Below are 13,732 nucleotides of genomic sequence, written 5' to 3'. Positions count from 1 at the left end.
GAGATTACAATTTAAAATTCATGAGGATGAATGTCATGAAAATTAAATTCTTTTACAGTGAACTAATAGTACTTAAGTGTTTCACCTTATTTTTTCAAACAGCTTAAGAAAACTCACTCAATTATTCACACACAGTTACTATGCATGCACTCGTCAAAAGTTATTTATGCATTCATCTTAATTTCATACAGTATTCAGAGGTAAGAGTAAGCAAGCTAGGAAGAAATGGCTAGACCCTTTTTTTGCATACTGTGGCAAACAAACCCAGTTCTGTCTCATGAAATCACTGTCAAGATCAAAAATCTGCTCCATGAGAATATGTGCACATACTTTGGTCTCCTCCTTCCCTTTGCGATTTTAAGTCAAAGTTAACTTACCTAAAATATCAGTGTAAAGGACCTGTTCTAGGTCCCCCAGCATTGTTATTATGACATCTTCATCCAGATGTGCAGTCCCTTCACGCAGGCAGCCTTCCTCCTCCTCCTCTGCCCAGTTCCTGCTGGGGAAATGGGATGTGCAGGTTGCATTTTCATCGTCTGATTTCCCCCTCTCCTCATTATCAGTCCCAAAGTCTTCATCTGTATGCCAATCTCCTGACCTCCTGGACGTGCTGTTTCCAGCTGGTGGTAGCACCTGGAATGCTTGGGGTGTGGTGAGACCAGAGTGGCAGAGAGAGTGCACCGAGCGTGAGAGTGCCTTGGAAAGTGAGCTTTTGTTCCCAGCTTCTGCCTCCCGCTGATGGTAACTCTGGCTGGACTTGGAGGCGTTTCCAAACCAGTTCTCCCTATATGAGTATCGTCTCTTCTCCCCTTCACTGGTGAGTGTGAGATTGGTTAGAGACTTCTGCTTCTGAAGACGAACACACCCTCTTCTACCCTCCTTGCCTTTAAACACTGACAGTTCAGCAGATCGCTGCATCTTTCTGGCTGTGGCTTCACCTCAGTCAGATTTCATATTTCTGAGACAGGCAGCAGTTCAGCTCTTCAGCAAGGTCTGGAGGTGACCCTTCCGGCACTGCACACTGCACATCCCAGGAAGAACATCCTTGCACTCGTAATGAAAAGCACAGCTCAAACATACAGTGTATGTAGTGTAAATGACGAGACAGACACAGTCATTTTCTTTAAAATTACGCTGCTGTCTCTGCTAAGCCACTTCTCCCCCATCACATTAATCTGCAGTACTTACAGTCATTTTCACTTGGATTTCTCTCAAGCAGAAGAGAGTTGATCAAACACTCTGCTCCAGCACAGAAGTAATCCCAAAAGCCAACTGTGTTTTCCCCTCTCCATCCAATCACTGATCTCATCAGAGCGGTGGGCCTGCATCTCTGTCTACAGCTGCTGAGGTCTGAAATCCAAAGTAGGCACAAGTGCTCTCGGGTGCTTTTCCCCCCTCTCACCAGATCATGACTGATCCCGGCGCATGGCTCTTCACTTTAGATGGGCTGACACAGAATTGCAAGCACAGCCTCCACGTCAGAGCTCAATAAAGAGCCAAAATTAACCACTGAAGCAAAGCTCTGCACAAGCTTCCTTGCATTTTAGTATTCAACCTGCATTCCCAGATATATGACTCTTCTCTGCTACTGCAGTGAAAGCTGCTGGCTGCCATGGCAGCAAACATCCTGGTGAATTAAACCGGAGACACAGAATCCTCTGCCCAGTTTACAGTGCCACAGGTTTCAAGACACAGCTCCACCTGAACGGAATCCTACTGTCATAGACCTAGCTCACAGTCAAATGATATTTTTCTCTCTGAAAGGTAAGGATGACGAACTATTTCTTCCATATCATTGCTACTCCCTGTGCAGGAAGCTAAAAGCAGATTTGCAAATGGACCTTGAGCCTTGCAATTTCTTATATATATATATATATATATATATAAAGATATATATATATATATAAAGATAATAAAGAAGCTAATACCTACCCAGTAAGGTGATTTATCAATTGAAACATTTTGTTTCTTTCTGTTGAAATATGCCCTTTTTGCATCTCTATGAGATTAAGAGGCTAGTATAGAATTAAAAAGCTGTGAAAAAAATCACAGCTTCACAATCTTCTGAAAAAAATCATATTAAATGGAATAGAATTTTCTTATAATGCAATTCAATATAATGTCTGAACTAATTTCTTCAGATCTAAATTTTGTTTTAAATAATATAATAATTTATATATAATGTATAACGAGACAGAAAGAAGACTTTATGTTTAAGTATATACCTTTTCTCACAGTGAAAAAGATATTAGTTCCAGAAATGAAAAAAGGGATAATAAAGAACTACCTGAGTTGCCTTCTAATTTCTAAATGCAAATATTTTATCTAGGGGCAATTGATTTCATAAAATGTTATGCAGAAATCTACAAACATGAAAATTACTATATAACAATATACTGCTTTTCTCAGCATTAAAATATGCTTGTCTCAAATCCCTGGGAAACCTTGACAGGGAAGTAACCTTTAAAAATGCCACCCTAAGAATTACAGACTATGTAGATTCCCTGCATGAATAAATGGATGTTAACAGAAGCCTCTCTGCACTTATTTCTTTTCACTAGCTCAGTTTTCAGCTTTTTAAGACATATAAGAAAAAAGACATGTAATAAAACATAGGGGAAGCTTCTTAGAAATTTTAAAGGAAAGGTATATTTTTTCCTAGAAAACCCTCATAAACACAGAACTAATCTAGAAAATAAAATTCAGCAGCCTCAAGTAACAATGAGTTTCCATATTGAATCACTGACACATTCCTAGAAAGACAGGGACCACAACAAGATGTGGTCCCACCACTCCTCCTCCCCACCTTGCCTACAAAGTCAAAGTTACAGGGGAGAAGAAGAAAGCTGTCCTCCTGAGTATAACATAGTCCCAAATATTAAATGTCTGCCACTTTATCAGTAGGGAAACAAAACATAACACTTGAATGGTTGTATCATTGAATTTACTCCCAGGGTCTGCTGGGCATGGCAGCATAACATAAAATCATAGAATATCCTGGGTTGGAAGGGATCCATAAGGATCATCAAGTCCAGCTCCTGGCACCACACAGGTCTACCCAAAATTTTAGACCTTGTGACTAAGTGCACAGTCCAAATGCTCCTTAAATTCAGACAGTGATGTAGTGACTACTTCCCTGTTGCAGTGTGCAGTCACCCTCACAGTGAAGAACCTCTTCCTGATGTCTAGCCTAAACCTCCCCTGCCTCAGCTTGACACAGTTCTGAAGGGTCCTATCGCTGGTGATTAAGGAGAATAGATTGGCGCCTGCAGCTCCATTCCTGCTCGCAAGCAAATTGTAGACTGCGATGAGGTCTCCCTTCAGCCTCCTCTTTTCCAGGATTAACCGGCCAAGTGACCTGAGCCACTCCTCATACGTCTTCCCCGCTAGGCCCTCTACTATCTTTGTCGCCCATGTGAGCCCTTAAAAGGTTTTTTATGACCATGCTTGTGTCTGCAAGCACCCCATGCACTGGAGGGGATGCTCACCCTGCCCAGGCTCTGGGAGCCCGGCTCCAGCACTGCCCAAACACTCCTGTGCTGGCACACGCTGCCTGCACACATCCTGGCGCTGTGGCAGGAAGGCCTGTGGGATGGCTGAGGAGGACACTGAGAATGTTAGAAAGGCTTTGAAAGGCTGTATTTGGAAGAGGGAAATTGCACAATGAAGGGCAAGCTCACTTTTCTCCCACTTAACGGTTCTGAAACATCAATTTATATTAGAAGTGCTACACCACTCCCAGTCACTATGTTTCAAATGCTGTGGAAGGACAATGAAGTGGCCCTGCACAGCACTGTAGGATCAAACGAACAGGGTCTTTTCCTTCCATAAACAGCAAGGATGAATCTCCCTGATTCTCCAAATAAATGAACAGCTACTTCCTCACCTGCCCTTTCTTGCCCAGACAGCTACCACCTGTGGCTGGTCTCCATGGCCAGCTGCAGGTGGCCATGCTCTGCCTTCATGCTGAGCGTGCCTGACCACATGAAGCAGTCATGACTATAGTGCTAGATCTGGCCTCCCTTAGCTCTGCAGACAAGACTAAGCATTACCCTGCTAAGGAAGCACTGCATGGTGCAGCACTCAGCTCTCAGCATGGACAACCAGACACAGGTCTGCCAGAACTAGCCAGGCATATTTAGTCCTCTTTCTACCTGGGAGCAGAAAAACTTATGGCAAGGGATGAAATGTCTTTGCCTGGTGAGCTGCACCAAACCCCCTGTACAATGTTGTCACCTCACTCCAGGCTGCCAGGGTCTCAGGAAGGGGTGTAGCTGGGTCCTGGGCCACCCAGTGGGCCTCGGTGACTATGTTGACCTCTTACTTTCCCCACCTGAACTATCCTCTGCAGTCCAGCTTCAGGAGGACACAGGTCATGGGACACTGGCCAAGGATGGGAACGATGTTTGTGCTATGTGGGAGCCACACAAGGGTTAGCTGGCAGCTACCTTTTCCTTTTGTAAATATGTTAAAAACATGATGAGTCAAATGCTGGGATCTGGAGGTACTAGAGCTACTCACAAAACCTTCTTTCAGCCCTCATGTATAAAAACAATATAAACTACAGTCCTTAATTACAAGAGTATATGAACTCTCCCAGGAATCCCACTGCCTCACTTGGTATACAGATCATCATGATCATCCTTCGAGCAGACACATGCGTGTATTTGGACCAAATGCTCAGCACAAAGAGCACTGAATTTACCCTCCTGCTTTACCATACCTCTCTGCAGGCTATCATTCAGCAAAGTATAAAATTGCAATGTGGAAAATTCTCATGTTTACTTATTAAAAAATACTTTTTGTAAAGCTCATTCCTCTATTTTAAATGTATCAAGTAGCAATGACCAAATAAATCTTTCTAAACTAATCAGACAGTATAGGAGACCAGAGGAGAGCAAATGTCACAATGGAGTATTATTCCCCAACTACCTTGCAATTCAATGTAGTCTTCATTCAGTACACAGAAATATGACTAAATAAAGAACAGCATGGGAATTTTCCCAACCCATCACAATCAGTGTAATGTATCACATTATTTTTACTGTCTCTTTCATAGAAGGAATTATAACAACTAATAAACTAGGGACAAATTTTGCTGTCAGATAAAACGTTCTTTGAAGTCTCAGTACATCATTTGGAGATTTACAAATAAATTATGTAATAGATCTGCAAATTTATAACATTCTGAGTTTCTTCATCCAAGCTTACTTGAAAAAAAATGTAAAATATTTCCACACATTATTTATTTTACATTTCTCTATTTTTCTTCTTATTTCTATTTCATAGAGAATATAAGAAGCACAGTAAACACAAAGCTTGAAAATAAGCATTGTTATGCTAATCCTGCCATTGATATTGGCATATAACTCATAAAATTACTCTCATTTCTGCTTCATCCCTCAGATTTTTTATAATTAGTCAATATTTGTAAATTCATGAATAATTATTTAATCAAACACTTTGCTTTAAACTCTTTGAACATGTAAACACTTGTTAAAGCCAAACATTATCACTGATTTCATAAAATCACACTTTGTAGTTACAGGCGTACAGTTTTCAAAGGATTATTAAATAATTAACTTACTGACATCCTTTTCCAATAAATTTGCAGCAGAAACTGATAAATGTCACAGGTACTATAAACAGAAATTCTAGATAAGAAAGTTTAACCACCTTGATCCTAATCATATTGTGAAAATCAAGAGTCAAACTTGATTACTGCTGTTAGCCTTCCTTTTCATTTGTATTTTCAAATCCTGTCTGCAAAAATTATACACTTGTTTTGCAGAAAAAAAGATATAATAAAAAAAATGGAGTAGTCTTATTGAGGCAACTGGTACACAAAGTACATGCAAGAGTGTTTATACATGACTCCCAAACAGGTACTTACGTAGGACTCCAAAACTCCTGTCTGGGGTTTCCTGGACAGAAGTCTCCACATCTGTGTGCCACATGTGCAATGTGGCAAACACATGCAGAATACACTAAAATTACTGTATGGGTGACCCATGCCTACAAATCTATGTTCAGCATGTGCAAGGATGTCACCAGCACAGTGCCTGCAGAGGGGGTCCAAGGTGTGCAGGAGGTTGTTACACGTTACAGCATGTGCTGTAACATGTTACAGCACATGTTACAGCATGTGCTGTGTTGCTGTTTTGCACACACATCATGGAAACATCTGGGGCTTCTCTGGCTGGACTGTGGAATATTGATAGAAAAAAAAAAAAAAAAAAAAAGGCAGGAAAAAAAGTCTGAAGCACTTCAGATCACAGATGAAATAAATTCCAAGCAGAGATGGAGGAACTGTGGAGAAACCCAGATTTACAGTAGCTCTACCAAGAGGCAGAACTAGCTTTAGGCATAAACCATGTGGGAAGGTACCTAGGGCAGCAGACTTGTGGGGACAAGAAAAGAAGAAAGAGACTGTTCAGGTTATCAGGGCAGAAGCTCTGGATCCATGTCTACACTAGCTTCACTATCTCCCCTACCTTCCAGCACTATCATCCTCCCTCATGGCTCTGCAAGTCTTTGTGTGCCCAGTAGAAGGCAGTAAAGAAATACAAACAGCCAGCTGCACTGATACTCTGTCCCATCCTTTCATCAGCTCTGAGATGGAAGAGAGGAGAGGCTTTTAATTTAACCAGCTCCCTTAGAAACCGTGAAGAAGACAAAGCAGAGAAGAGCTGAAAACTAGCCCTAGAACTTCTTACTTTCCCTGTGTACTTTCCCCCTTCATTGTTGTTGAGACAGTGGCAAACTTGGCCTTGCTGGGCACAGAGAACAGAGACAGTCCACCATGGGAGCAAGGGAATTAGGTTTATTTTAATGTTAAGAATTTTAATAATTTTGTCCACATACAAGTTTTGAAGAAATCTTCAACAGGTTGTGCTTACAGAATTAGTTTAACATCAATTGCCTGATTTCACCCTGAAGTGGATTCAGAACTCTGTTAAGACCTGCTTGACTAGCCAGGGGACAGCATCCTTCACCCAAGGCATAAAAACAAACAGGAGAGGGTAAATACAGTGAAAGTGGTGAAAGTTTATACAATGATATAAACTAAGATATCTTGGTCCTGAACATTTTAGCCTTACATGCAAATATTTAGCACTGTGAAAACAATAAAGGCTAATGAAATATAAATATAATACATGTGGGACAGCACTTCACAACCTCTCAGCCTTTCAGTGGTTTCCACAGATGCTCAGTCTCTTACATGATCCTTATTGATCCTTTTTGACTACCAATATATTGAGCTAGTATTTTTGGCTACCAAGTCACAAAAGAAGCTTCAGATAATACAAAAATGATGCCCATCCAGAGCGGCAGTGGAAGATTTCTGAGGAAGATAGTATCAGTGTGAAAGATTTTTTTTCCCCCCACAAAATTCACCAATGGCAAAATCACCGGTGACTTGGTGATAGTTCACCAATGCAGACAACTATCTATTCAGCAAATGTAGTATTCGATTCATTTATTCTTTGTGCTGCTAACAACCAATTACAGGTGGCACACATATGTTTTCCTCTGCATACAACTAAAACTTGACAACATTTTTTTCCAGTCATTCCTCTTTGCTGCCTGTTATGTCAGTCAACTGCTAATGCCAGAGTCTTAATAATCAGATTAGAAACATCTCTGATGCCTAGTGCCCTTTATGCCATTTTTTTTCTTTTTGATGCTGTTCCATTTCTGTTCAGAACAGTAAAAAGCCAGGAGACATGATATCCTTTTTGATCATTATCATTTCAGCAGGTACTGAACTGATTTATTTTTTTTATCATCTCTTTAGATAATTTCTTGAAGCATCCTTTGAATTGCATAAGTGTTTCAATTTATACTTTTTGTGCAAGAACAAAGAACCTGTCTTCTGGATTAGTTCAAAATCTTTTTTTTTTTTTTTCTCCTTTTTTTTTTAGAAAATTTTACTTTAAGAAATACCATTGTAAAATAACTTTAACAGGCACCTCCAGGGAACATTTCACCATGTTTCAGTGTGACACATTTGTCATAAAATCTAGTTGTGCAATTATGGGATGTTTGACTTAGGAAACTTTTGAAGCAACTAAGAAAAACCAGGACAAAACCTCAATTTCAGTATGAATCAGCTAAATGCCAAGGCAGACCCACAAAGCTCGGGCATCTGATTTCCCTTCTGGTGAAGAGATAATTTTAGACCGATGTGTCAAATGAGTGCTTTAAAGTGAGTTATATTCTGTGTAAGAAGAACCACATGACTCGTTAAAAATTTGTTTGAATGTTAGGGATATGGAGTAAAATGGCAAAACTGCAGCTGAAACCAGTGGGACAGGATTTCACCTTTTATTCTTGTAAAAAATGGTATTAAGAATAAGGATGCTGATTAAGGAAAAAAAAAAAAAAAAAAAAAAAAAAAAAACATTTCTGTCTAAAAGACCCTTTGAAAGTACTCCCACACAAGCCTGCCATGCAATTCAATCCTGATGAGGAAGTCAGCTGTAACACACTTTGCTTTGCATCTACAGGCAGAGTTATGGTCAGATCCTGGGCTGATGTAAATCAGCATGGCTCTGTTGACTTCAAAGGAACTATTCTGATATGATTTTAAAAGTCCCCTCATGTTTGTAACCTAATAAGGATTTTGCCCCAGTTTTAGAAGGGATTGAAGGACAGGGCCTGCAGAAGCTTAATTTTAGCAGTGACTTAAAAGTCAGGTACAATAGAGAGAACTTGTTCATTTTCCCATTTTTTTGAATAAAGATCCATTTACAAAAGCAAAATATGTCTTCTGTCTCTTGTGTCTCAATTCTGATGTTTATGATGTCTCAATTTGATGCCCTTAAATGCAAAACAGTATCAAACATCCTGAAGTAGATTTTCCATGGCCCTCCTGGAACATTCAGTATGACACTAACAATTACACATCTTGAAACCCTCATTTATGAAAGTGCAGTTTCTGCAAAATGATGAAGAGTGTATTCAAAGGGAAGGAACCAGATCAGATAAGGGAAATGTGCATTTGAAGCACTAACTGTGCACGACCCAAATTGTCTGCATATTTAATACCACTCATGAATTGAAGTCAGGAGTATTTCAACACACTGCAATGCTCCTGGTAAGATAAAGATGTAAACAAAGAAGTACATAATTCCTAAACTTACGCTTTTCCTGAGTTCTTACTTACCAGATATCTCCTCTAGGCACTGTTTGGCAGTCTTACTGAATGACAAATCCATTTTAGTAGGACTGGTGCATGAGTCAGCAGGTGGTAAAGAGGTACTGTCATTTTCAGAGAGAGTTCTGAAAACAAGCAAGAAGATTGGTTATTATTATTATCTGTCATAAAGGTATTAATGGAAACAAAGTTTAATTGAAGCTCCAGCTAAAATCACATCACTATACACATCTCAGGAAAAGCCATATGGTGAAAATAGCATGAATGTCACATTTTTACTGAGTTAATTTGACTCCAGCTACACAAATTTGCAAGCGACTAGGAACTCCGTCTCTTCATGAACAGCTCAGAGTTTCAGCTGAGAAATTCAGACCCATTTTGTTTCCTTACTTTCTCTCTCCAGAAGAGCAGGAGGTATCAACCAGATATAGTCAGAATCCATTTAAATTGGTTATGTCACATGGTTACACATGTATAAGGGAAACGAAAACTTGCAATTGGTTGATGAAATACTAGGCGAGAAAGGACATGTGTGAAGAAGCTTATGCAAGGGTGGAATGGAAATCTGGCTCAGATATTTAAATCTATGTGTATCTTCTTTTGATAATGCCCCTTACATAACTCTCAGTAAATGGAACAATAAAAGTGTTTCCATTAACTTACTAATAAATAGTCCATATTTTCTGTGATGGTACATTTCTGTGGATATCAATGACAAATTATGTTGGGTACACTTTTTTGGATACAGTTATTCACCATTACCTAATGATAAATAGCAAGAAATGTGCAAAGACATGGAGTAATAATTATTGTCCCTTCCTAAGGAACAGTTGTAGCATCTAACTTACTCAGGAACTGTTCAAACATGATGACATCAAATGCCAACCTGTACTACGTTTGTTTACCATAAAAGAATACATCTAAAGATATTCTAGCCACTTTTCAGAATAAAATGAAAAAAAAAGAAATATTCACTTAGAGATGAAGTTTCTCCAGCTTTGATGATATGAATAACACAGTCTTCTGATTTTTTAAAAGACTGTTGAAATATTTATATACCGATTTTAAAACATTATAGTTTATTTCTTAAAATTCACCATAGTGTTTCCAGCTACCAGCTAAATTGTAAACAAGCATTTAACTGTGTGATGAATGTGTATTTTATAGGTAAAACTGACAAAAGCAATGACTTATCACTCAAAATAATTTTATAGCAACTTAATTCATGCAATAACTTTTCAGTTAACATTTTCTTTAGAGTTACTTATTGAACAGATTTGTTCAGTAATTCATGACAGTAACTGAGAGAGCAGATATATGCATATACAACAGAGCAAGTCCTGTCATGGTTGGGTCTGTTGATTAGAATCATTAGAATCATTTAACCTGGACTCTACTTAAACAGAAACAGCAATGTTACTCTGATGCACTGTCATCACATCATGTACTTTGGGGATGCTGGAAACAGAAAACTGTTCTCTGAAAACTATTTTTGCTTCTTGTCTACCATTTCTGTCTGTTACATTCTACTGGAAACACAAGCACAGCACATGCTATAAGGTCTGTCCTTGAATTTGATTTTACATTTGGTATCTGAGGACAGTGCCCTCAGTAACAAACTGAAATCCTGTGGTCCCACCCGCTTTCATGTATTGTTTGAAATCATCAAAATAAATAAAGGATATGTCTGCTTCCACTGAAAGTAACTTTGAAAGGCCATGAGTGCTCATGAGTTTTCTTGTCTGGACTTAGGCTGATACTTAGTGCTGGATCAGCACAGGGCGAAAGGTCAGCCTAAAATCACCTCTTAGAAAAAGGCTCTTACAGTAATGGTAAAATGAATTGAAGTGGTCTGCACTCTTTTCATTAAGCCCAAACAACTACACTGCAAGGGCTAGAGCCAGAGAAAGGCTGGAGTTAATTACAAGGAACACTGGAAAAACACATGTTGCTTTTTGTCTTGCAGTAAGGACCCTCAGCTAGGTTGGTACAGTTCAAATATTTCCAGGTTCCTCCACAAATGTATATGGAGTTTATGTCAGTCTACCTCTGGGTAGAAACAGAAAGCGATCATTTTCACCTGTTGTCCTTCTGACTCTATGGCAGTGCATTCTTGACTGTGTAATTGTTTAACCATCAATCACTGCATCAGCCAAGACAGGAGATGCAAACCCCTCAATGAATGACCAAGAAACTTATATGTAGGCTATCTTTTGAGAGGATTGAAAGGATCCATCACTGATTATTTGTACATGTATCACCAAAAAAGGATTAAGGACCCTCAGCGGACACCAATACCCAACATCTGCACTATTTCTCTATCTAGTGAATGGGGAAAGATAAGCACAGAACTTCAACAATCTGGATTGCCCTCTGGCAGTAACTATTGCTTGTACAGTCAATAGAGACAAATACATAACTTACTACTGACTATATGGTATACGACGGTTTACGTTAAAAGGACTGTATCTCCCTACAAGTAAAAGAGTATAGGCAAGTAATGAGTGATTTACAGTAGCAAATAAACTTCATTATGATAAGTGAATCTGTTCACCTAAAATAGCAATGGATAAAAGCTTTCTCTTGTTCTGGGCTTTGCTTACACAGGTCAAATCAAACCCTTTAGAGATATACCAAATACCATTTAAACCACAGTTCCATTCTTTGGCATTTGTTTATTTATTTATTTTCATTTTCAAAAATATGATACAACTACAATCAGGAAGAGAAGATAAAAAGATAAAAACACTGTGGGAAGAGATACTTGCAAAGGTTCCCATTCCAAATTTTAGAATCTGATTGGTGGGGATAATTGCAGCACAAAATCCAGTTTCTGGGACATAAAATAGAATAAGAATCTAAGCCTTAAAGTAAAAAAGATCATATAACACTAATAATTCAAAGATGTTTGATTTAATTTGTAGAAAGAAAACCATGGAAACATAAATCAAATGTAAATATGATGTGGCTTTCTTAAATTTACAGGCAGCCTGAAATAACTGATCTAAGAAGCATGAAATGTCCCTTTTATCTTGATTCAAACTTAAACATGTAAATATGATGTAAAATAAATTTGATTTGCTAGCAAAACAAATTACAAAGAAACTGCTTTACTGACTTCATTCAACATTTTTATGTTTAATTTGGTAAAAATATCAGTGATTCTCATTATCTGAGGTGACAATAGAAATCTCACAAAGGACTATGGACTTTGCAGCAGTTTAAATTCTGCTTGTGTGAGAAAACTGGTTATTTACTGTGGAAGTGTTGGGCCAAAAGGTACCTGCTCAGTCCTTGGGCAACTGTGTTTGAGTAACTCAAGGAGGAACAGGGCCCTCAACAACAGCCCTTCTCCCACCAGGTCTCCACCTGGGTTTCCAACAGCCCTACAGAACCAACACCTCTGTTTCCAAAGCCATACCTTTGGTGCTTGATGGCCAAGACCCTGCTCTTTTTTCTTCTGGAATGGACCTTAGCCCACATAGGTTCAGAATGATCTAGTGGTAAAACACTAACATGCAAAACCATGTAGGAGCCCCTGCTCTTGAGGAGCAAGAAGATCCTGGAAAGGACAGGGTGTCCAAAACATCAACTTGATTTGTTCTAAGTTGTCACCCTGTGACAACAGGGTGAGATACATTGGATTAAGCATGCAGATGCCTCTTTGCTTAGCCCAACAATTTTAGTTTTTTTTTTTTTTTTTTTTTTTTTTTTAAAAAAAAAGAGGAAAATTCTGAAATTGCAAGATTTACCTTCCCCCATACTTCTGGCTTTTACATCTTTCTGGTCTGTGTTAATCCTATGAATGACTCAAATGATCTCTGCAGGACTGCAGAGGACTGCAGCATGCTCCAGGCAAGCAAGCAGCTAATATTTTCTCATTAACCTTAGATACTGGCCTTAATGAATGACCCTCTATCCCCTCTACATGTTCATAGCCCAGTGCCCTAAAAAAAATAAATAAATAAAAATAAAAAATAAAAATAAATACTTGCATATCTTCTGACATCAAAGAAAGTGAAAAGAATTTCAGTTTTGTCAAAGCTTCCCTGTGGACATTTCATCCAGTGCTGTGCATCTGCAGATCTACAGTGCGGGTTAATTTAAGCAACTGTCATGAAACAGGACTATTTGCTTTCTATTTTAAAAATTGCCATCAGATTTAATCCCAACCCACTGAGTTATATGCTACCTATTTGTAAGAGCATAAGATGTGCTTTAAATCCTGCACAAATCCTGCTCTCAAACACACCTGCACAAGATCATTTAGTTTGATTAAAATAAGTCTGCACAAGAGTAATTAAGAACAGAATTTGAAACACTACTTAATAAGCTGTCTTTAACACAGTCAGTAATTTCCTGCCTCTAACGAAATAGCCAGCCTTTGATAAACAAAGATAACATCAAAGATTTGTTTGGTTATTGCTTGACATTCCACAAGATATCAGATGAATATGCTGCTTTTTTATTTTCCCCAAACAACTCTGAGGTGCAGCTGTCTTGAATGTGTATCACTGTCAGTGTAACAGACTGGCAGGACCACATCTGGTATATAAGCATTTTGATCACCCA

The 13,732-nt window shown here is 38.7% G+C and overlaps 1 protein-coding gene across 13 annotated transcripts in view; it reads right to left on the bottom strand.

Moving 5' to 3' along the window:
- Positions 1-13,732, bottom strand: part of NAV3 (neuron navigator 3) — a 549,850-nt gene that overhangs the window by 116,724 nt on the left and 419,394 nt on the right. For all 13 annotated transcript variants that reach the window (XM_035334661.1, XM_035334665.1, XM_035334615.1 and 10 more), the window contains one exon: positions 9,170-9,285. In XM_035334661.1, the coding sequence (XP_035190552.1) occupies positions 9,170-9,285 (116 nt within the window). The remainder of the gene's footprint in view (positions 1-9,169; positions 9,286-13,732) is intronic.

This window comes from Oxyura jamaicensis, chromosome 1 (assembly GCF_011077185.1).
Source record: "Oxyura jamaicensis isolate SHBP4307 breed ruddy duck chromosome 1, BPBGC_Ojam_1.0, whole genome shotgun sequence".
NCBI classification, from domain to species: Eukaryota; Metazoa; Chordata; class Aves; order Anseriformes; family Anatidae; genus Oxyura; species Oxyura jamaicensis.
The sequence above is the reverse complement of the archived record's forward strand: the minus strand, read 5'-3'. Positions and strand labels throughout refer to the sequence as shown.